Below are 25,662 nucleotides of genomic sequence, written 5' to 3' on the forward strand. Positions count from 1 at the left end.
CCCTAAAAAGCATGGCAGAAGTTTAAACTGATGGAAAATATACTACTTTTAATTGCACTTTCAGTGGGTATAGTGCTGACATCGCTGGCAAACCTGGTGCTCCAAGAGGACTTGATTTAGCCATGGTTATGCAGCCAATAATCATACTAGTGAGCCACACTCTCATTGGATTTTTATTACAGGAGAGAAGGTCACACAAGCAGTCACCTGATGGGAATCTTGCTGTTGTGCATGTTGCTGTGAGATCAACTGACAGGGGATGATAAAGCAGACAGCAATCTTCCATGTCACTTCCCCTACCACATCACCCAACTGAGTCAATTCCACATTGTGTAGAACAGCCCTAGTGATATATTATGAAAGAGGCTGTTTACCCCCTTTACCACTTCCTGAAATTTTCTAGGATACTTCAGAACCTTTTAAAATTCTCCCCTTGCCTAAATCACAGCAATATATCCATATTGGTACAAAAATATTTGTTCATGCTAATAATTTATTTCAGTTCAAACATTTAATTTTGTACGGTAAACAAAAGAAAGCTAACACTGATTTATTTTTTTGCAGAAGACTTAGCTCATCATTTAACTTCCTTACTTTTATTATCTTAATTCATTTGAAGAAAATATTATACTAATTTGTCTTGAGAAGTACATGTTCCTTTCCATGTTCTCTAGAAAACGTTTTGTGGAGACTACATAATAAGAGGTAAACACACCACAAGCTTTTACCTGAACCAATCATTGAAGTGATGGAAAAATGCTACTGTGAATTGAACCTGCCCAATTCGTTCAGACCCAAAGTTGATTTAATGTTGTACATTACTGTGTGATGCAAATAAACACAACAGAAGTATATAAGAACATGAGAATGGCCATACCGGGTCAGATCAAAGGTCTCTCTGGCCAGTATCCTGTCTTCCGACAGTGGCCAGTGCCAGGTGCCCCAGAGGGAATGAACAGAACAGATTAACATCAAGTGACCCATGCCCTGTTGCTCATTCCCAGCTTCTGGCAAACAGAGGGTAGGGACACCATCCCTGGGCATCCTGGCTAATAGCCATTGATGGACCTATCCTCCATGAATTTGTCCAATTCTTTTTTAAACCCTGTTATAGTCTTGGCCTTCACAACATCCTCTGGAAAAGAGTTCCACAGGTTGACTGTGCACTGTGTGAAGAAATACTTCCTTTTGTTTGTTTTAAACCTGCTGCCTATTACTTTCAATTGGTGACCCCGAGTTCTTGGGTTATGCGAAGGAATAAACAACACTTCTTTAATTTACTTTCTCCACACCAGACCTCTATCATATCCCCCCTTAGTCATCTCTTTTCCAAGCTGAAAAGTCCCAGGCTTATTAATCTCTCCTTATACGGAAACCGTTCCATACGCCTAATAATTTTTGTTTTCCTTTTCTGAACCTTTTCCAATTCCAGTATATCTTTTTTTGAGATGGGGCGACCACATCTGCACGCAGTATTCATGGATTTATATAGAGGAAATATGATATTTTCTGTCTTATTATCTATCCCTTTCTTAAAGATTCCCAACTTTTTGACTGCTGCTGCACACTGAGTGGATGTTTTTCAGAGAAATATCCACAATGACTCCAAGATCTCTTTCTTGAGTGGTAACAGCTAATTTGGTTCCCATCATTTTATATATATAGTTGCGATTATGTTTTCCAATGTGCATGACTTTGCATTTATCAATATTGAGTAGCGCTAGGCTTCAAAGGAGTTCTGTTCCAGCATTCAGAATCCTTTATTGTTTATGCTGCTAGAATCTAGCAAACCACTTCCTGCTGTTGACACAATCGAGTAACTTTGGAATGAGTGGTTATAAATACAGTCAGAGCAGGAGATACTAATCAGATGTACTCTAAATCCTCATTTGAAGATGAAATAATTTCTTGAATGGACACTGTGTAATTACGCTGCCATGTGTGGGGTCAGTACAATTGACTCTGGCAGCTCTCAATTCAATCTCATACTTGGCTTTCACTTGATATTAAAAAAATTAAAGCCTTCTTCAAATCAACCCTCCCCTATGACTATCCACAAGTCACTGAGCTCTTATTTATGTATATTTACTAGCATCTCTCAATTTGAATAAAAAACACACCCAGCTCTCCAATACCTGTCACCATGACAGACAGATTTAAACAAAAAGGAAAGGAGTACTTGTGGCACCTTAGAGACTAACAAATTTATTTGGGCATGAGCTTTCGTGAGCTACAGCTCACTTCATTGGATGCAACAAGTGTACTTTCAACACTTGAGTCCATGCTGACTAGCTTCTTCCAGTTCTCCAGTTGTTCACAAGGACAAGACTCTGGAGAACACAGACTACTGAAATGAGCTTTACTTATTTTGTCTAAATTCTGCTTACTCCTGGAACAGTATTCTCCTGGCGAAACACCAAAACATAAGAAGTGGCAACTGATTACACGGTAAGTTATCCAGGTGAGTCAAAATATTATGCTGCCAATATAACTGGGCACAAGTACAAATACTGCCTAACAGAAATACCATATTTCATTTGGTCTGAAGCAAGCAAAACATCCCTTTTTCTTGGAGGGGGAAAAACCTCTTACCTTTCGTAGCTATTCGAACACACTGAGTTTTAGTTTCCTGTTGAGGGGGAAAAATTAAAGAAAATATAGTCAATTTCATATTTCAATTTCTCCCACTTCACAAACAGTATTAGTACTATAGATTAGTATTGCATAGGATACTGAACAGCTCTAGGAATATTAGTGGAGACTGAGTAAACGAATTTTGTCTCTACAGAGCTGGTAATCTGAGTAAAATTGTTAACCAAGTCCTAAACTCTCTAGATTTATAGGTATTTTACCACAAAAGGACTTGCACATATTTTATTTATATATACACACAAATTGTATTTATTTTTTTCCACCAGTGGTTCATGCAGTGCATGAGATCACTCAAAAGTCAGAGAAATGAATTGGTTATACACACTGGGTAAGAGGCAGTTTCAATCTTAACTGAATTTCTTGGCCTTCTTGTGTAATCTCTCTCTTTAAGTATAATAAGACATTGCCTTCAGGATTCCTTCTTTCTTTTCTAGACTCCTCTCACACCCCCAAAAAACCCACAAACAAACACAAGCACACACAAGAATTATTCAACTCAGAATGCCTAAGCCAACTGCTTTGAAAAGCTGTGATGTAGAAATTAATAAAGAGAGGTCCTGAGCTAAAAATTTACATGACATGTTTCAATCAAGAGGCATTTTTCAACTCAGATAAAAGCTCCACTGAGCTGATATTGGAAATGTCAATATAACCTTAACTAAGGAGCATCTTCTTTAGGTATTGCTAATGTATCTGCATTTAAGCTCTCTGCAGCAACCATTGTGTAATGTAGGCCCCAACCCAGAAGAGCACTTTCGCACGCACCTAATTTTAAGCATGTGAGTAATCGCACTGATTTAAAGTTAAGCACATGCTGAAATATTTTGCAGGGTCAGGGTCACAGGGTACAATGGTATTCTATGTATGTTGTGGTAAAACTGAGAGATACCAGCAACTGGAAACAAAACTAATGAAAACTGTGAGCCCAAATCTGTCCCAAGCTTTTATATCATACCAGAGAAGACCATTTCACAAACACACAGAGCCTCTCTCAAACTGAAGATCAAATTTTTGAAAAAATAGTCTCTCTCACCCCTTTTGGTCATAAACTGTCAAAATACAGAAACTGAAACATGGATCTGTTTGGGGTTTTTTTTGTTTGTATTGGTTGTGTTTATATTTTTCAATCATTACATACTGTATGAAATATCAATTTCCTCAAGAACCTAGTTTAGTTGTTGGAAGCCAACAAAGCTGTTAGATGGGTGAATGGAGAAGGTGAGGGAAATGTGTATGAATGTGTGACAGTTAGCTTTCTTTCCTTTTTGTTTGCCTCGATTAAGTCTAGCAAGAGAAAAGGCTGTCTCGTCAGAAAATTCCTCCAGCTCCAGAGTAGCTCCAGTGTGCAATTTCATTAGATATTGAATTTGTTTCTACCCTTATATGATGAAGGGGCAATTTTCATAATTATAGGTATAGGTGAGACTTCATTCAAAAGACTCAATGGCAGATTTAGTCAATAGCCATGATTTCTTTATTATTAGCCACAGCAGAAATCCAAATAGAAAGGTACAAATGGTTTCTACTTCTTTCAGAAGGACCTGGTGAAGATCATTTGCCTTTAATCTAGCTGCATATCCCGGCAATTTCCCTTAATCCCCCTGCACAGCTGATACAGGGGCTCTATACCCAGAATGTAGCAATTTCCTACAGAACTATACTTATCTAAAATGTAATTCATAAACTGAATATTTAAATACCTCAAGTTACTGTGCTGAATACAGTCCCCCACACCCATATTTCAGTTTACAAAAGAAAATCATTCAATGATAACAGCATGAGGTTTGAAAAGTCATGTTGTTTTTCACACCTGGAACCCTCTTCAGAGTTTAGCTTCCTGTCATTTTGTTCTTTTCAATATACATACAGAATCAGCAGCAGTGCTCAACAACTGTGTCAAAAATGAAGTAAGGAGGCAATGGAAGCAATCCAAAGCCATACCCTTAACTACTGCACAGTAGTCAAACAATCAAAGCAGAGTGGTGTATAAAGATGCTCAGAAACATACCATGGGCCTGGGGTTACTTCACAATCAGTGGATTTTTACTTTTTATTTGATGTTCGGTGTAAGAATCCTGAAAAGTTGACACTGTTTTACTAACCTGCTGAACAAAGTAAGTTCTCTTTGTGCTGCAGTAATTTAATCTTGTGAAGTGTGCAAGTATTGAGCATTAGGAGAAGAATAATGGATGTTATTTACGGAGGAGGCAGAATCACACAGCTGAAATTATTTCACTCAAACTATTACTGAGATTTATTAAATTTTCAGCTAGTAACAGTTACTAAGAAGCAGGCGTAGTGTGAAATATGAATGGCTCAAAGCCATACTGTTACAGTACAGAAGCTAGTGAAAGGTTAAAACAGCACCATCACCAACACAAACTACATCTAACTTTGAGATTCATCACCAAGGATACCTTCTGAGCTATTTCCAACAGGAAAATATGGTCGGTACTTACCTTCTCAACACTGCTCATGGCTTGGAAATAGATATTGTAGCCTTTCCGAGGAGCCAGGGGTGGGTTCCAAAAGCCTTGGTACGTTCTATTGTCACCAACAGTGAAAGGGGCTGGTTCAGGAAGGTTACCAGGGGGCAATTCAGCAGCAAAGTAATATGGTGAGCCTCCGCTTAGAGCATTTTGGTATGTGACTGGGACTTGGTAGCACTCCATCGTGCCTGTTTCTCGCTTTGTTCGGTGTGGATGCAGCTCCTCAACAACAATCTGGTAAGCACTTTTTAAAGAGAGAAAAAATGATCAGGTAATCTGTGATTCTCAAATCTCACACTGCACAAAAACATGATGCCAAATGGCACTGTGGACAGTTTAAAAAGACAGTGGATGCAAAAAGAGAAACAAAAGCTTGGAAAAGTTATGCTGAAGCTATGCAACTCAGGCATCAAATGCTACTCTACTGTTATGCATTTTTTTAAAAAAATAAACCACTTTCAGCCCTAGCCTAGAGCAGAAAAACGATGTTCACTGATTTTATTTTATACATACAATTATTTTATTTCTTCTTACTCTTTCAATACTGTTTCTTTCAACATATTTCTAAAGATACAAAGGAACAAACCAAACCAGAAAATGCCTCTCACCACTGAATTTTTTTGTTATTAAGTAACCCATGAATGACTCTGACATTAACCACAGACACTGTAATAGATTAAGCTCTTTGTCTGATATTCTGAAGCATTTGAAGTTATCATTTCAAAGGAAAATGCTATTATAGAAAGCTCGGCTTCAAGGCCCAACATAATGACTGCCTCCAGGCTGTGCTTGAAGCACCAATTTGCAGTTGTCATATCATTAGAGACAGAATGTGCTGACAGGCTTCTCCACCTCTTGACCTTGCTATGGCATCTATCTTGGCTCAGAGCTATGCAGATCTAAAATACAAGTGACATGCTGTAATACAAGCACAGATGGACAGAAATCTGTCCACTCCACCAAAATAGACTGCCTCATTTCTCTGCAGTTGTCAACGATAAAATGTTACAAATTGCTGAAGCAGATGGCATTCAGCCTATTAAGACTCCAACCCAAACTTGCCAATACCTTTCTTGAAATGGTCCAAAGCTTGGTCACTTTTCAAAATCACCTTCTCTAAAGAGAACAGGTAATTATAATTCTTCTTTCCCTGTTGGGGAACTACATAACTACCGTACATTGCCAGCTCATTACCAGCATGTAATGTTCTGCAGAAGCAGAATGTTTTCTTTAAAGGAAGAACAGAGGTGAGTTCTTATGCTGGGGGAAAAAAAAGTGGATGGGGAAGGGGGGAGGGATCTCTCATACCCTAGAGCTTGAAAAATGCTCATTCAATTGTAGGCAAGATTAGAAACAGTTGAATTAACTTGAAAAGATTGTCAGTTTCATTTCTGCTTAAAAGCCTTCCAAACAGGAGGAATGAAACTGACCAGAGTTTTGGAAGTGTCACTCTGCTGCTTCACATTCTCTGCAGCTCCTTTCTTGTGAGCTGCCAACAGACTGGAATTGACAAGTATTCTGCTCTCTGAAGTGCCAGGGGAGCAGAAAACTTGTCAATTGCAATATCCTGCCAGCTTACACAAATAAAGCCAGCAGGGAGAGTGGAAGGACATCTCAATGTGCACATGTGACTGCAAGAAAACTATCTCCTGGAATATACTGTTGTGTCATTCAGCTCAAAAGCAGAGTTTTTAACATAGTTTCATATCAGTCCTTCTAGAGTGAGGGTGTCAATAGTTTATTCAGCTTCAAAAGAATATTGTCTTTTTATTAGCCAAAAATATGACTGTGGGAGTGAAGTAGAAGAGATACATATTAGCCAATTCAACTTTAACAGTGTCCATTTAATTCACTGCAACAACTTTTGATATTTTGCATCAAAATATACTGCAAAATGTGAAGCATGTCATCTGAGTCAGGCTTGGATTTTCAGAAAATCAGTTTCAAATTCTAATAAATTAAAAATCAACCTTCTCCTCCCCAAAAAGTGATTATGATGAAACTGATTTTGCGGGCCACTGTGGCTTAAAAACTACAAACTGTAGAAGGAAGGTCAGAAACATGTACACGGAATCTGTTGGGATGCTTGGGGTTACATAATGATTTTTTACAGTTAAGAAGAAAAAAAAATTAGCATTATTTCTCTTAAGTGCATTTAGGTGCCATAATTAGCAGACAAAGAAAAAATTTTAAATTGGTTATTTCCATTCTTCAACTCCAGATTTTTTTATCCCTCTCGTCAATAATTTTAAAAGGCTTGTGCATACTGTCTTTTGAAATATTCTCCAAATGCAAAACTGAAGGCTCAAAAGGCATATGGAAATTTAAATAGTCCAGTCAGGGCCATTAAGATGCCATCCTTCATCACATCCTTTACCAAAACTATCCCTCCCAGAACACACATCACTACACCAAACATCCACAAATAATATTGTTAAGGGAGAGTACCTTGGTAAAGGGGTGTATGGGGAAGATCCATAAGGTTGCAGTGTCTGGTCTGAGGTGTAAAGAGGTTGTAATAATGGTATAGTGTGGTCCAGTGGGTGGAGGAGTACAGGGTATGTATGGTTGGGAGACTTAACTTTTCATTTTCTTGCTTTTGAGTGTTTGAGTCAAGCATGTTATTTGAGCAGCAGCCCTAACTGCTTCACAACTAAGGTTTTTTGGCATATTCATTAATATATAGGTGAGACCCCATACCCTAAGAGGGCACTTACATGGGCCACTGTCTAGAGTTGAAGAAATCTGTATGATGCAAGTCATATTCTCTTCATCTTGCTGGCAGCCAGCACACAAAGGGAGGAGAAAATGAGAGAAAGAGATAAATAGGAGAATAAATGAAGTTTGGAAGTAATGAAGGACAATAACCAGCACAGAAAGAGGGGGAATAAACAGGATTTGGGCTATTCTAAAGAGAGAGATAGTGCTGAGTAGATTGCCCAAAAGCTCTGAGATTGTTGGCAATGAGAGCTGGGAAGGTAAGCGGAGAGAGAGACCTGAGAGAAAGGGGCAATGTAGCTCTTCTGCTGAGCTTTGGCATATAGAGACCCTTTTTCTTATTTCAAACTGACCTAATTAACCAAAATGCCACAGAACGTACAAGTAAGTAAGGAGCAAGTTAAGGGGCTCAATGCCTGCCACTCTGCCAGCGGACCTCAAACCTCACCCAAAACCAACCCTCAGCTAGGTGCGCATAAATACTGTCAACACTTGGGCCATATCTCAACACAGATTTAACATGTGCTATGTAACCCATTTTAAAAGTCTAGTGTAGACAAGGCACATGATTCCTTTAATATGTGCTAAACGGGTCAAGTTACAACCTAGGCCTTACTAGGTTCCACTGGTAGTCTGGCTCATTACTAACCTAAGTTGTAATTGCTGCCTTATTATTTCCTTCTGTGGTCCATATTGTTGGACTCATGGTGTAATGAAAGCAGCCAGAGGGATAGAAACACATTTCCAATTACGAAAACACCCCTGAAATGTATCTAACGTGTGTCTGAAAGAGATTATTTATAATACATGTGGCTATATCACGGTTTTACTGGCTGTGTTTAGGATGCCCTGCAGAAAGAGACTATAAGTCACTTAATATGGACCACTGAAAGGTAATCACTTTTAACTGCTACTGACTGGGATCTGAATCACTAGTTTGGTGATGAAAAACTACATGTAACGAATTCTGAATCATGCAGTCCCCTCCCCTTTTGCAATTCTTGTCTACAGTTGGTTTAAAACTTCTGGAGGCCATAAAGAAAGCTAGAGACTATGAGATAACACTTGACCAGGAAGACATGATTACAGCTGTAACTACCACAGCATGTTGCGTTTTAAGACGTGATTGACAGCTACCTGTAGATTTGAGTTGGATTAAGGAACATCTGTTTCCTGAGGGCTATGGCAGAGACAAAAGTACAGTAAAACCTAATCTTAGTGAAGTTTTGTCCGTGTTTTTAGAGGCAAATAACTACAGAATTAGTGGAGGTATACAATAAACAATAGGCCTCTATTGGTTGGAAGTAATGAGGACACTAAAGAGATGATTAAATATAATTATTTCTTGACCATCTGTGGATGCCTGGTTTGGAAGAAAAATGAACAGCACACTGCTCAATAAGCTAGACAGCACTGTCCTCTTTGAAGCTGGGAACCAAGAGTTTAGCTCTTATCCTGCACAGTCAGAGCACGTAAGTAGGGTGCAGCAAGGGAAGTGTTAATCATCTTTTAACATCTACCTAGTAATGCTCATTATGACAGTGAAATATGCTTATGGTGCAAACAGAACATCAATGTCAATGTAAGCAGAGTGAAGCTTCACTAAAACTGGTAGTAAATTTCACTGAAATCATAGAAGATTAGGGTTGGAAGAGAGCTCCAGGGTCTGTGAGGGACACGGGGCCTAAGGCAGGCGAGACACCCGCTGGCAGAGAGCACTCCAAAGGCTGGAAAGAGCTAATTCCCAGGACGACCAGCAGTAGCAGCCATGCCAGTGAGTCTTTGCTTTGCTACACTGCCTTTTTCCAATCGTCCGGGACCTCCCCTGAACGTCATGAGTTTTCAAAGATAACAGCCAATGGCTCTGAAATCACATCAGCCAACTCCCTCAGCACCCTCGGATGCATTGCATCCAGCCCGATGGACTTGTGCATCTCCAGCTTTTCTAAATAGCTGTTACCTGTTCTTTCATCACTGAGGGCTGCTCACCTCCTCCCCATACTGTGCTGCCCAGTGCAGCAGTCTGGGAGCTGACCTTGTCTGTATTGAAGCAATTCAATATAGAATCATAAAGCTGGAAGGGACCTTGAGAGGTCATCTATTCCAGTCCCCTGCACTCAAGGCAGGACTAAGTATTATCTAGACCATCCCTGACAGGTGTTTGCCCAACCTGCTCTTAAAAATCCTCAATGATGGAGATTCCACAACCTCCTTAGGTAATTTATTCCAGTGCTTAACTACTCTGACAGTTAGGAAGTTTTTCCTAATGTCCAACCTAAACCACCCTTGTTGCAATTTAAGCCCGTTGCTTTTGTCCTCCCCTCAGAGATTAAGAACAACAATTTTTCTCCCTCCTCCTTGTAACAACCTTTTATGTACTTGAAAACTGTTATGTCTCCCCTCAGTCTTCTCTTCTCCAGACTAAACAAACCCAATTTTTTCAATCTTCCCTCATAGGTCATGTTTTCTAGACCTTTAATAATTTTTGTGGGCTCTTCTGTGGACTTTCTCCAATTTGTCCACAGCCTTTCTGAAATGTGCCCAGAACTGGACACAATACTCCAGCTGAGGCCTAATCAGTGTGGAGTAGATTACTTCTCGTGTCTTGCTTACAACACTCCTGCTAATACATCCAGAATGATGTTTGCTTTTTTTGCAACAGCGTTACACTGTTGACTCATATTTCGCTTGTGATCCACTATGACCCCTAGAGCCCTTTCTGCAGTACTCCTTCCTAGGCAGTCATTTCCCATTTTGTGTGTGTGCAACTGATTGTTCCTTCCTAAGTGGAGTACTTTGCATTTGTCCTTATTGAATTTCATCCTATTTACTTCAGACCATTTCTCCAGTTTGTCCAGATCATTTTGAATTTTAATCCTATCCTCCAAAGCACTTGCAACCCCTCCCAGCTTGGTATTGTCCACAAACGTTGAAAGAGTACTCTCTATGCCATTATCTAAATCGTTGATGAAGATATTGAACAGAACCGGACCCAGAACTGATCCCTGTGGGACCCCACTTGTTATGTCCTTCCAGCATGACTGTGAACCACTGATGATTACTCTCTGGGAATGATTTTCCAACCAGTTATGCACCCACCTTATAGAAGCTCCATCTATGTTGCATTTCCCTAGTTTGTTTATGGGAAGGTCATGTGAGACAGTATCAAAAGCCTTACTAAAGTCAAGATATACCACATCTACCCTTCCCCCCCCATCTACAAGGCTTGTTACCCTGTCAAAGAAAGCTATCTGGTTGGTTTGACATGATTTGTTCTTGACAAATCCATGCAGACTGTTATTTATCACCTCATTATCTTCTAGGTGTTTGCAAATTGATTGCTTCATTATTTGCTCCATTATCTTTCTGGGTACAGAAGTTAAGCTGACTGGTCTGTAATTCCCTGGGTTGTTCTTATTTTCCTTTTTATAGATCGGCACTATATTTGCCCTTTTCCAGTCTTCTGGAATGTCTCCCGTCTTCCATGACTTTTCAAAGGTAATTGCTAATGACTCAGATATCTCCTCAGTCAGCTCCTTGAGTATTCTAGGATGCATCTCATCAGGCCCTGATGATTTGAAGACATCTAACTTGTCTAGGTAATTTTTGACTTGTTCTTTCCCTATTTTAGACTCTGATCCTACCTCATTTTCACTAGCATTCCCTATGTCCAATCACCACCAACCTTCTTGGTGAAAACCAAAACAAAGAAGTCATTAAGCACCTCTGCCATTTCCACATTTTCTGTTACTGTCTTTCCCCCCTCATTGAGTAACAGGCCTACTCTATGCTTGGTCTCCCTCTTGCTTCTAATGTATTTGTAGAATTTTTTTTGTTTCCTTTTATGTCCCTAGCTAGTTTGATCTCGTTTTGTGCCGTGGCTTTTCTAATTTTGTCCCTACATACTTGTGTTATTTGTTTATGTTCATCCTTTGTAATTTGACTGAGTTTCCACTTTTTGTAGGGCTCTTTTTGAGTTTTAGATCATTGATGATCTCCTGGTTAAGCCAAGGTGGTCAATTGCCATACTTCCTCTCTGAAAAACTGCCAATCACATAGCTTGCAGACCTGGTTTTCAAGATTTGAAAATATTCTCTTTGTATTCTAGTCATGCTTAATTTCAATGAGGAGAAACACTCACGATGGTAAGAGCAAGGATAAAATTGATTGGCCTGGATTTTGTACTGTTTCAGCCTGACTGAAGATTCAGTGTGGAGACCATATGTCTGAATTTCTTTGTTTGGCAAATACCATGAAGTTTGGGGACATAAGGGAAGAAAAGGCCTTCATGGACTCTGATAAATTACTATGTATCTTTCTAGACTGAAAACTAATTCATTCCCTTTTAGGGTTTGTCTAAAGATGCTGGCATATCTTTAGTTGTTCTATTTTGTGTTACAAATATTACTATTTTCTGTTGTAATTTATAACTGTCTGCACTAACCCATCTAGGAATATGTTGGTTCTTTATGGTTAATGCAGTTTATCAAGTGTGCTAATTAAGTGGGAAAGATTTAAGACCTTTTAATATTATGTATAACTGTTCTGGTTCTGATACATGCCCATCACCATAGTATCTGATCACCTCAGACTAAACTTTGCTCAAAATGTTCATTGTACAGCTCAGAGGCAGTCTCTTCATTATCTGGATTTGGTTGAAGCAATTATTAGAGTCTATGGCTCATTGTGCACCGCCTGCTAAGATGCTAAGATGCACCGCCTGCTAAGATCTGAGATGGACAGAGTGACAACAGATTTGTATTGATTATTGGGAAGGCAAAGTGGTATTTTTGTTTTTTAATGTCAATAATAATCTTCATAAAGGATTCAACATTCTGCCTCTTCTCTCATTTTTAATTAAATGTTCAGCTGCATATGTTGTTTAAGTTTAAAGTTTTCATATATATCATAGATCAACATATGCAAGTTATATGCAAAGGACTGTTTGTTATTCTGTAGTTCATCAAAGCAAAGGCTTTCCTGAGCAGGGTGTATAAAATACTATACTACATTATAGTTCCAGTAACGGGGGACTTAATGGCGAGTCTCTGGAAATCACTTTATCATAGGCTGTATTCTAGAATGCTGTTATGTTCCACACAGATCCTTGTGTTTGGCTGCATGTATTCAAAATAAAGAGGAAATGGGGGCAAATGAAGAATAATAATAAAGAAAACAGGAAGCCAAGAAGGTCTGAATTTAACCACAGCTATTCCCCTGACTCCCTCTGTTGCCCTGGGCAAGGAACAACCTCCTCCTCCGTTTCCCCACTGGCAAAATGAGATGATGAGACACACTTATTTTTCTTCCCCCTCCACCCAAGTCTTGCAAGAATTAATGTATGTACAGTAATGTGAACACGTCAAGCATTCAATCTCATGGTCACTATGACATTCAGTGGCTTGTCCCAAGTGCTTCTAATTAAACACACGTAGCTGGCCACTCTTTGATCTTGTTGTAATGCTCGGTATGGAAGTACAGGTAGTAACTTTGTCATGGACAGACCTTTGCATCAACTATTTTGAGGAAAGGACACACCTTTTCTGCTAGGGCGAAGGATCTATTTTATTGGCCTGCCCTTAGAAGCTAAATTTCAAAACTCTTGGTGGGGAAATACTTCAGCCCGACTGAAGGTTCAGTGTGGAGACCATATGTCTGAATTTCTTTGTTTGGCAAATACCATGAAGTCTGGGGACATAAGGGAAGCTGACAGTACCTTCTCAGTGGAAAAAAAGGCCTTAATGGACTCTGATAAATTACTATGTATCTTTCTAGACTAAAACTAACTCATTCTCTTTTAGGGTTTGTGCCAACAGACCGCAATACAATACCCTACCAGGCCAAACAGTTATCTTCAGCTATCAATATTCTAAACATGCCATTTACATCATCTTCATGGGTCATCATGGTATAAAGATGGTATGTGACTGATGAAGCTGTGAGGGAAAAAAATCCTGAAACACTAGTGGTGGATGTCATAATCTGACCAACTGCGAGTTTGTGAATTTGATTTACCTTTGTATTTGTTTCTGGACTTCTGTGCTACACTATACACTATTTCCTTTAAAACTACCACAGCTGCATAATTTCAGCATATAAATAAAAAGTGGTACACTTATAAGTTTTCTTTTGTTGGGAGTCAACCAGGCCGCCAAAAATAGTCCCATTGTTTATCATATAACCCCACTGTTCACCTCTTTGTTGCTTCTTCAGTCAGAATGAATAGGGAAGGGTGATCCACTGGAGTTCACAATTCTCAGAACCTCTCAAATTAGTTCATGGGTTTGCAAAACTACTAGAAAACCATTTTTCCTGTAATATGAACAATCTTTTCAAATGCAATTCTTTATGATTACATATATAGAATTATGTGCAATGTTTGCACATACACACACACACACACTTTCCTTTCCCCAACATTTCCACTTTCACACTTCTTATTTCACGGTCTCCATTTTTCACCGTCTGTTCACTACCCCATTTTTCACTTTAAATTTTCGTTGGTTGCTCCTGACCTGCTGCAGAGATGAGGTTGATGCGAGTGCATCTAAATATGGGTGGTGAAGTCAGGTCTGTCTGAACCGTGCTGCTACTACTAGAGCACTTCTGTGAAGATTAGAGGTGCAGTTGCCCGATAGAATGGAAACACTCTAGACTGATAGTGGTCGGGACCCACCATAAACCTGAGGGATTTTCTGTGGGAAGAGGGAATTGTTACATGAAAGTACACCTCTTTCGCAGAGAGAGCTGTGAACCATGTGTTCTTTTCCAGAGATGGTATTAATGATGCCAGCATAACCATATGGAATTTTAGCTCTTGAACACAAATATTGAGTTGTTGCAGGTCGAGAATGGGTCTCGACTCTCCTTTCTTTTTGGAAACTAGGAAATATTTAAAGTATAACCATTTTCCTCAGCGTTGATGAGGCTCCTGAACTATCACTCCCTGTTGGAGGAGAAATTCTATCTCCTGGAGAAGGATCTCCTCATAAGATTGATCCATGAAGAGGGATGGGGAAGGGAATAGGGAGAAAAACTTGACGGTATAGCTGGAAGGTATGATGTCCACCACCCACTTGTCCATTGTTATTGCTCTCCAATTGTGGGAAAAGAATGATAGATGGTCACCAGAGAATACGTGAGGCTTTGGTGGAAATGGCATCAATAATGGTTTGCCACTTCTGAGCATATTGTCAAAAGTATCTATTGGTGATGTTGGGTGGATGTGGTTGACATGGAAAGTCCAGGATATTGTGACCTTTTCACCCTCTGTCATTTATAAGGTTGTTCTATAGGATTGCTGATGCTGAAATAGCCGAGGAATAGACCTTGGTCTGTAGGGATGTTTATTGTATTTCCTATTCGGGGCTAGTGTGTGTATATATAGAACCTTGTTGCAATGAGACTTTTTATTGAGGCCCTGAGACTTAAGATATTCGAAGTTTTTGGGAGCTGTGGGTGAAGACTTGCCAGACTTGAACAGGATGGCTGAGAGATCAGTCCTCTTCAGAATGGACTTAAGGAAGAATCTGCTCTTGTGCTTATAAGCGCATTCCCTGCTTTCTTGAGGAAACTTTGATGGAGGGTCTGTTGGTGTAATCTCCCTTGCTCCTACTTCAGGCCTCATGCTAGGGAGGTGCGTTCCTTGATGACTCTGGCCAAAGTAACAGGGGTATCCCCCAGCCTGGGTATGACTGGAGCCTCATAGCCTTTTCCATGAGGTGCTTTTTAAGCTGAAATTACAACACAAGCTGGGTACGGCTAGGGAAGGGATGATAAATACTGCAACTGGTAAACATATGCACTTCCCCGAGTCAGCACAGGCAGTGCCAGGGGTCATCACTGACCAAGAATTAGCGGGGACAGGAGGGAGTTCCCTGGGGTGGGGAATCTAACTAGCCCCTAACTATACTTAAAAAAATGCCCTAACGCTAAAGATAAAGAAGCAAGTTTTGAAATATTTACAGCTTTTAGTAAAGGAAGCTGAAGAGAAAGGAGAAGCTCTGGACACGGCAGGTTCCAACTCAGGCCATGCAGTGGTTGGTCCATGCCACCCCTTCTACTCTCAATGCAAAGCAAGAAGAGATTGGGGAACAGGTGCAGAAAAATGGACGCTGCTTGCAAGTATTCTCCAGCGTCAGGCTCATGCATACCCACAGTAGACTGCACACAGGGACCACCACTTGAAGAACACCACGTGTTGCTATCCAGGAGCTTCAATGGTTTATAGGAGGGGCAGTCAATAGGTGGACCGTGGGCAAAATCTAAACCGCCAAATGCTTTTGAATGGATCCCAAATCTTTTTATTACTTATCATCATCTTTATTGTTATTTTTTAAATTATGTTCTCTGGAGTCAGGACCTTGACTACCCCTTGACCAAGAAATTTGGACCTTGACAAAAAGTTATTGACTATCCCTGGTTTATAGTTTTATTTATGGATATAATTTCTAAAAGGGAAATGAATCTGAGTAGTTATCTCCTGTGCCAATAATCAAATTAACACCACCATCAGCAAGGCTCTAGAATTACAAACTCTTCATCTCTGTGATAAAGAGTGAAATCTGGCTAGTCCATATTTGGTTTATCTGTACAACTAGACATCTGAAAGGCTGAAACTGTGACCAATCCTATAGATGTGAACATCTAAACACAAATCTATTCTAAGCTATTCAACCTACAGTACCAAGCTACTCTTGAGACTGCTTAATTCTGAATAAAAATGGTGTTTACAAACAGCTCACTTTCTGTACCTTCATGTGGATGAAGTACTGTCCTATTCAAGCAAAAATATTAGTTAAACAAAAGTCTTTGTCAAACAGAAACCAAACATGGATTTCCCACCAACAATGAGAAATTAAAATCTACGATGTAGATTAATCTTTGCAAACAGAATTAAATTATCTTTCAACTGGAAGGAGATAGAGAAAGGTCTCTCAAAATTAATATAACATGAATATTTTAATATGATTAAGGGACACCCCAAATAAAATTTAATAGCTATAACTTGATTTCTAATAAGCACTTCTGGAAGAAGAAGAAAAAGGTCAAATAGTTTGTATTCACCACTGTTATTCTCCTATTTCCTCCAAGCTTCCAATTTTCCAATAATAGCTGTGAAATGCATTATATTATAGCTGATTTTAAATACTGGAGAGGGAGTGTTATCTTCAAATTTGTTTTCTGACGAATACTTTCAAACCTCATATTCCACACATACCAAGAGAGGAAGTGAAATGAAATGGTTCTGAACTGGGGGGTGGGCTAATTGAAACAGAACAGATAGGTTGATGATTCAGGTAATGAATATCTAAAACCCGCTGAAAAATTTACTCTTATTAACTACAGGTCTATTTGTAGTCTTTCTCTAACCAAGAAAAACAAATCTCCTGACATAAATGTCAAATGAATATCACTTAGGCATGAATTGCTTTATTAGCTGCTAGGCAACATGCAATCTACTACAGAAACTCCTTGCTTTTTAAATAAATACCTGATAGGAGCACCTTTGGCTTGAGCTGGTCTCAACAGTACAGTTATGGTAGTGGCAGTTTCATTGAGAGATGCGTCAACTCCTTCATAGTCCGGTAAAGTGGGAGCTGATTGATGTTAAGGAAAAAAAGAAGCAGCAAGAATCAAATTAGCTGAAGCATTGTGAATTTTCATTAGATTCTGTACCTGCACAAAAATTGCACAAAGTCACATTTTCACAGGCTGCTAGAATCTTTCTGATGATTTTTCAGCCAGGGACCCCCTGTTGCATATCTGGAACTCCACCAGTGGTAATAATAAACCTGTAAATATCCCTATATCCGTTAGGTTAGAGAGGTTCATACAGGATAAGGAGTGGAAATGATGGGAGAAGGTGACTACATATTTATTCTTCCTCCATTTGTAAATGACATTTGTACTTTGTTGTTGTTTACAGAGTTTTGCAGAAAAGGAACAAGAAGTCTATAAATCTCTCTTTAGCCTCCTCTTTTCACCTTTTTAATCACCTGTCTTCACACACCCACCCCCAGCAGCCTCCATAATCTCTCTCCATGGCCCTCAATATTTTAGGATCCTTTCAAGTTTCATGTTGACTTTCAAGGAAGAATAGAGGTACACTACTAGATTGGGGAGAGTGATAAAATACTGCTTCTAAATCAGCCTAGTGAAGCTAAAAACTGCTCTACCACTTTTGTAGCACTGCCAAAGATCACACTGGGCAAGGAGGGGAGGCAGTAGTTTCCCTTTGCAGTATCACCTGTGAGTACTCCTTGAGGAGGCATTTTTAAAGGGAAATTTCTGCCTCCCTTTTCCAGCCAGGCACTCAGCAACACTAGAAAAGTGACTGGGGTCACTTAACTTCATTGCATTAAATTGGGATGTTTTAAGTCTCTCAATTAAAACTTTTAAGTGAAAATAAAACTTATAGGCAGACCATTTGGGAGGTTGGTGGGGGTGGGAAGAAAGAAAACCGAGGGCTAAGTGGGGAAATGGAGTGCGAGGGAAGAGGACAGAATAGGAAGAATGAGTTGTATGAGAAATGGGGACAGCAGACTAATTACTCCACTTTAAAAAGAAATAAAAATGTATTTGTTATTTAATTCCCAGAACTTATACTGCATTAGCAGAAGCTGGACAATAAGGAAGTTCATTCCTAAGGGAATTATACTTCACTAGAAAATAAAAAGATAATGGCTGGTTGCATGGAACATTAGAGTGCTCAAAATTGAAATGAAGCTACATGTAAACATGGTCAGTGGGTGGAAAATCCACCACCATCCTGCGTAAATTCTTCCAATGATTAATTACTCTCACCATTAAAAATTTACACCTTATTTCCAGTTTGAATTTGTCTAGCTTTAACTTCCAACCATTGGATCATGTCATACCTTCTTTTGCTATATTCAAGAGCCCATTGCTAAATATTTGTTCCCCATGTAGATACTTACAAGACTATAGTAAAGTCACCGCTTAACATTCTCTTTGTTAAGCTAAATAGATTGAATTTATTGAGTTCATATCACTGTAAGACTTGTTTCCTAATCCTTTAATCAGTTTCCTGGTTCTTCTCTGAAACCTCTCCAATTTATCAACATCCTTGAATTGTGGGCACCAGAACTGGACACAATATTCCAGCAGAGGTCACACCAGTGCCAAATACAGAGGTCAAATAACCTCTTTATTCCTACTCGATTTTCCCATTTATTCATCCCAGGATCACACTGGCTCTTTCAGCCACAGCATCACACTGGGAGATCATGTTCAGCTGATTATCTACCATAACTCCCAAATCTTTTTCAGAGTCACTACTTCCCAGGGTAGATTCCCTCAGCCTTTAAGTATGACCTACATTCTTTGTTCCCATATGTATACATTTACATTTAGCCACATTAAAACCGTACTGTTTGCTTGAGCCCAGTTTACCAAGCCATCTGGATTGCTCTGGATGAGTGATCTGTCCTTTTCATTATTTACCAATCCCCCAGTTTTTGTATCATCTGCAAACTTTATTAGGGATAATTTTTTTGTTTGTTTTCTTCCAGGTCACTGATAAAAAGGGCCACAAACCGATCCCTGTGGGTTCCCCACTGGAAACAAACCTGCTTGATGACAATTCTCTGTTTAGAGTTAAATTTTCAGATCCCTCAGCCCAGTTTTTAATGTGTGCAATGTTAATTTTATATTGTTCTAGTTTTTTAATCAAAATATTGTGTGGTAACAAGTCACATGCCTCACACAAGTCCAAGTATATTGCATGAGGAGGGCTTCACACACAGATTTACAGTAACATTTGGAAAAATGTGACCCCCCCCCCTTTAGAAACATTTCAAGACATCAATATAGCAGAACGAGGCTGTGGTGGTGTGTTCACCCTATGCTTGCTCTGAAAGAGTTAATGAAGGCTAAGAAGTGGGCTAATTAACCCAACAGGCCACAGCTAAGAGGAATCAGGTGACTAAGTAATTCCCAGACTGAGTGAGGGCACCCAGCTGGGGAGGAACAAGCTGAGATGGGACTATGGAGACAAGAAATGGGAAACAGAAGGGGGCCGCCAGGAAAGTCTGCAGTCAGTCCCTGGGAGAAGGTCTGGCAAACCCAGAGAGCAGGGAAGCCAGGAATGTAGGACAAGGCTCTGGGGAAGGCAGTAAGATCTAGAAGGGAACCAACGGCTGGCTACAGGATCCCTGAGCCGGAACTTGGAGTAGAGGGTGGTCCCAGGTTCCTCTGCCAGCCACTGAAGGAGTGGCACTACAAGGCAGTGAATGGGCAGACTGCCTAGGATGGCTGAAGGAAGACTTTGGTATGCTGGGAGGGGAAAACACGTCGAGTGACCTGGCTGGATGGCTAAGTCATGAAGAGGCAGCAGCAGCTCATGGAACGAGAGAGGGGCTGCAGACCCACAAAGAGACAAAGGATAGTATGCAACCACAAGAAGGGGCATTGTCCTGGTGATCTACTCCCTGGACTTAGCAGGATGATGCACAATCCCAACAGTGAGTTGAGGGAAATAACCTGCTTAGCACTGTTTTAGGTTTTCAACTGACTTATCTTTCTATTGTCTGTCCAGTTCTAAAGTTATCATGCCATATAATCAACTAAATCTCCAAGTTTGGCTTGAGACTAATTTTACTAGTTGCCAGCTCTATGAGTGGTTACCTTATTCTTTGAGAACAATATTAAAGGATAACACAATTACATCTACCAGTATTTTCCTATCAAATTGTTTATATCTTTATTCTGTAGTTCTCTAGTTTTCATTACATTGAGATTTTTAAGACAATTAGCACCAGTATTCCATGATTCTGCTTCCTTGTTCTGCCATTAAATTACTGTGTCACCTGTAGGTAAATCATTTAATTGCTCTGCACCTCACTTCCCTGATCTGCAAAACCAGTGTAATACTTAACTCAAAAAACATTGAGAGACTTAATTACTTAATGTTTGCAAAGCACTCTGAAATCCCTGGATGAAAAGCACAATAGTTAAAATTAATAAATTGAAAACATTTGAAAATTATAGATGCATAATTTTTTTTTAATGCACCTGCATACCCTTGGACTTGTAGCAGTATTTAGAGAATATATCCCAAAACATTCCCAGTAAAGTTGAACCACTTTAAATGGGTGGAGTGCATGGTCATTTGTTTTCCCCCTTATTTTTAAAGTTTCAGAAACATATTGTACAAAACAATTGCCCTTTGTTTTTTCAGTTACCTGAGATGTTGGTTGTTACATTGATTGCTGTCGCTGGTCCAAACCCTTTGACTGTGCTGGCACGTATAAAGAATTTGTAGGTAGTACCAGGGTGCAGATGTGAAAACACATGGTGTGTACTATTCCAGACCTTTGATACAGTCTGTGGGGGTCCCGCCACTAGGACAGCAGGATCAAATGACCTTATACTGCTATAGCTGACCTGTTAAAATAATTGTTTTTAAAATTATGTTAGGGCTTTTGGCAGACATGGGCAGAATGTTATCTATTTTCTTATTTGTAAAGGAGATAGATGGCATGCAGATACCTGACAGTAGATATCTTGAGAATATGGTATTTGCTGAATGTTATTTTATTGATAGGTATTAAAATACAATCTGTTTTACGCTTCTTTACCACTATACATACCCTTCCCTCGTCTATCTCCCTACATTCTTAATACCTATAAGCTAGCAGGAAGCATACCTTCTTTACTCTACCTCTTCCAAAAGTCACATTCAAACACTGTCTAAAATCATGCTACGATATTCAAACCCAACAGTGATATATCAGACTCCATTAGCATACTGCAGAGCCTGCACACACTAGAAATTCAAGTATTTTTATGTTTTAATGAATTAAATTAGTACACATTAAGACTCCTCCCTCCTCCACTTAAAAAAAAGGAAGACAGAAAGATAGACTCTTCCTCAGAGTCTGCACATTTTGAAAGTGCCTGCATCCAAGTTCCCTGTGGGTGTATGTTTTTTTCAAGGGCTCACACATTTAGTCATAAAAAAGAATCATTCTAGAATTTGTGTGCTGGTTTCCTTGAAGGGAGGGTAGCCAAAGTTACGGCAAAGCCTAGATAAGTCAATTTCACCATTAATAATCCTCTTCATATTTGTGTGTGTAACCTTCTCTTTCCGCAAATGAGATTCCCCAGGTCTCCACTAAATCACGGCTTTGGAAGGCTGTATATTAATATTACAAGATTTAAAATTAGTGTTTCACTTACTCATGGATTCCATAATTTGTGATAGCCACACAGCAATGCTTCTTGACAAGGCCAACCAATACTATTATGCATTGTGAGAAACTCTAGTCACCACAATAATTCTATTACTCTGTGAAACAGAGTAACAGCTAATTGAACAGAATCTTTCTGCAAACTATAAGCACGTAAAATCATTAGTAATTATTCCCTCACTTTCCAACCTCCTTAGGGTGACCAGATAGAAAGTGTGAAAAATTGGTACACTTTTTTTGGGGTGGTGGTGTATATGAGACAAAGCCCCTAATGTCGGGATGTCTGGTCACCCTAAGCTTCCTAGATGTTCTTTCTATTACCTCATACTGCGTAATGATGCCATTTGGATCCAAAGGTTCTTTCCAGTTCAGGAAGATCTTGTCTTCAAATGGGGTCCCTTTTAGTGATTTTGCAGGTACAGGGCCAGGCACTGCAAATAAATTAGAATTTTAGCGAGCGAGCGAGAGAAGTAAACTGAACATTGGGTGATGATGTACCCTATCCAAGACTGAAGTTAATGAAATCTCTAAATATTAGTATTCCTTTTAATGCAGAAAAAAGGCACAGGCACATATCCAGCTATGCAGGGAATGCAGCCAGTCGAGACCGCACCCCAAACATGATTTCATATGCGTCATGCAAGATAAATTAATTTGGTCTCGCAAAGCACACAGGGAAAAAACCAAACCACATCATAGTCTCAGTCTTTAGTGAACCTCATTAACTTTAATAATAAACCTGTCTCAAGACCAGGACAACGCTTCAGCAGAAGGATTTTGAAGACTGCCTCAAAACCAGCCTTCCAAATCAAAGGCCCATAATCATATAATTAAGTACATGTCATATTGCTCCTCCTGGCATCTACTAAAAGACAGAAATGCTGGGAAACTTTGGTGTCAGTCATCTCTCTTCTAGCTTTGTTTTAAAAACTAAAAATCTTAATTAAAAAACAGCAGTTCAACCACCACCGCCGCTTTCCAGGACAACAACGTTAATGCTGCAGTAGAGCGAGAACTGCCTGCTTCAATCTTTCATATAAAAGAAGTTTTTCAAAGCTTTGACCTGAACTAAGCTAGAATGACCCACGTTTCTTATATCAATGTAATCAGTGAAGGAATGTCCCCCCATCCACGGTATAATAAGGTTTGAAGAGTCACTTTAGGACCCATTACCTGAAGTATGATTCATAATAACTAGTAATCACATCAGTACTAGGTCTGAATGCTTAGTTATCTCCCATTTTCAGTTTACAAGGTTTTCACCACCATCCCGCCGCCCTTGCATAAGGTTCTTTTTAACCATCAGCACTTTGCCTGGAGTTGAGGATGAATGTGTTGAAAGATTGGTGGGAAGGGGGGAGTGCAGAATGAATGTAAGAAAGAGATTTTATTTTTAAAAAGTCTCGCAACTTAACAAGTTGTTTTGATTTAAATATCCAAGCATATATTTGTCTTCCCTAAAAAGGAATTAGTTCCCTTCTCCTCCCTCCCCCCTTAATCCAACATGCAATGAGCTTCAGACATGACATTTCCTGGAGATTTATTTTCAAAGTATCTTGCAATTTTGTAAGGGGCAAAAATAAATTAAAAATCACTGGATCAAAGGAAGTGCTGTGCACCGTGTTAACAGCATCAAGGAACAGAGAGTGGCCTGTCACAACAGCAAGATTTATTTCAGTCAACATGGAAGATGTAAATGATGAGCTGACCTCTGGGATAGGCAGAATAATTTGATACATTAATAATAAATTCATGGAGTCAGAGAAGCCCACAAGTAAACAGATGAGACTCCAACACAACTTCATAGGAACTGTTCATCCATCTGTCAGTTGAAGACTTGGGAGAAGTTAACTAAATGCAAATACTGCTGTTTTGCTTCACTATACTGACACAGATTGTGTAGTGGATAAAGGCTGATGTGCCATGACAGCCCCTCTGTGCTGTTTGTGGTATTCAAGGATGCTGTCATATGCATCATTCTATGTTTCATGGGAATGCTCGGCTGCTTCTCTTCTCCACAGCTCAAATGAATCATACTGTTGCGTGTAGTCTGACCCAGGTGATACCTTTCATTTTACATCTGAATGTGTGTATAAGAATGTATGGGAGTGCAGCTAGAGAATTCCAAACACACTTGCTTATATTTTGCTAAAACAGTTTTGAAAATAGCATTGGAGTGGAAGGGATAAACAAGTGTCCACACATTGTTTGCAAAGACACCTGAAAAATTATTTATTGTGTCTTCTTTTTTAAGAGATTGTGCTGCATAGAGGAGTGAAACTGGACACAGGATACGGGAGTCTTGTGTTTTCGTGCACCCTCCCACATTTCTTTTTAAACACCCAAGCAGGAAAAGCCCACAGACTGATTGCACTGCATGATCATAGTCTGTGCCTCTGCGCTATAATATTCTTTAACGGTGGCAGCAATAATGTTAAACTGACTGGCACTAGTTAGTTACATGATTCTATTTCCACAGACACCAAAAAAGCATTAGAACAAAAGTTTAAACTCTGATTATAAACCTCTACTGCTGAGAATGCCAGATACATAAATTGGGGGGAGTGGGAAGGGAAGTAGAGGAAAAAATAAGAGCCTAGAAACAAAGGTTGGCAAGTGAGGAGAGGGATATATGAAAGCAAAGAGATTCTGAAGAGGAGTGTATCTGTAAACCAGTGGGCAGATTCACCAACCAGGTCAGTCAAAATAAAGCCTAAATTCTCAAGTTCCGTCCCCATGTCCCTTTCCTCAGGGCTAGTTTTATTAACAAAAATATTAGTCAACGTACTGCAGGACACCAGGCAACAAAGGCCTCTCTCTAGGGTTGCCAACTTTCTAATTGCACAAAACGGAACACTCCTGCCCCGTCCCTTCTCCAAGGCCCCGCCCCCTACTTGCTCCATTCCTCCTCCCTCCATTGCTCGCTCTCCCCCACCCTCACTCACTTTCACCGGGCTGGGGTAGGGGATTGGAGTGGGCTCTGGGGATGAGGGGTTTGGAGTACGGGAGAAGGCTCCGGGCTGGGGCAGAGGTATGGACTCTGGGCAGGCCAGAAATGAGGGGTTCAGTGTGAGAGAGAGCTCTGGGCTGGGGCAGAGTTCGGGGGGCGGGTGAGTGCTCTGGGGTGGGACTGGGGGATTCGGGGTGCAGGAGGTGCTCTGTGCTGGGCCGAGGAGTTCGGGAGGGGGTGCTGGCTCTGGAGATGAGGGGTTTGGGGTGTAGGAGGGGGTTCTGGGGGGGCCAAGGAGTTTGGAGTGAGGGAGGGGGTGTGGGCTCCAGCTGGGGTGCAGGAGGGGCTCCAGGCTCAGGCAGGGGGTTGGGGTGCAGGGGGGTGAGGGCTCCAGCTGGGGGTGTGGGCTTTGGGGTGAGGCTAGGGATGAAGGGTTTGGGGTGTAGGACAGGGCTCAGGGCTGGGGAAGAGGGTTGGGATGTGGGAGGGGTTCAGGGTCCCAGAGGCGCTTACTGCAGCTACCAGGAAGCAGCCGCCAGGTTCCGGCAGCCATTAGGTGCATGGGCAGCCAGGGCGGCTCCACACACTGCCCTTGCGCCCACAGGCGCCACCCCTGCAGCTCCCACTGGTTGTGGTTCCC

The 25,662-nt window shown here is 40.3% G+C and overlaps 1 protein-coding gene across 9 annotated transcripts in view; it reads right to left on the minus strand.

The window, feature by feature from the left end:
- PTPRK (protein tyrosine phosphatase receptor type K) overlaps positions 1 to 25,662 on the minus strand; it is a 583,649-nt gene that overhangs the window by 93,768 nt on the left and 464,219 nt on the right. For all 9 annotated transcript variants that reach the window (XM_073337267.1, XM_073337266.1, XM_073337264.1 and 6 more), the window contains 5 exons: positions 22,394 to 22,503; positions 21,065 to 21,266; positions 17,353 to 17,458; positions 5,112 to 5,385; positions 2,593 to 2,629 (listed from right to left, as the gene is read on the minus strand). In XM_073337267.1, the coding sequence (XP_073193368.1) occupies positions 2,593 to 2,629; positions 5,112 to 5,385; positions 17,353 to 17,458; positions 21,065 to 21,266; positions 22,394 to 22,503 (729 nt within the window). The remainder of the gene's footprint in view (positions 1 to 2,592; positions 2,630 to 5,111; positions 5,386 to 17,352; positions 17,459 to 21,064; positions 21,267 to 22,393; positions 22,504 to 25,662) is intronic.

Source organism: Lepidochelys kempii, chromosome 3 (assembly GCF_965140265.1).
Source record: "Lepidochelys kempii isolate rLepKem1 chromosome 3, rLepKem1.hap2, whole genome shotgun sequence".
In the NCBI taxonomy this organism is placed as follows: domain Eukaryota; kingdom Metazoa; phylum Chordata; order Testudines; family Cheloniidae; genus Lepidochelys; species Lepidochelys kempii.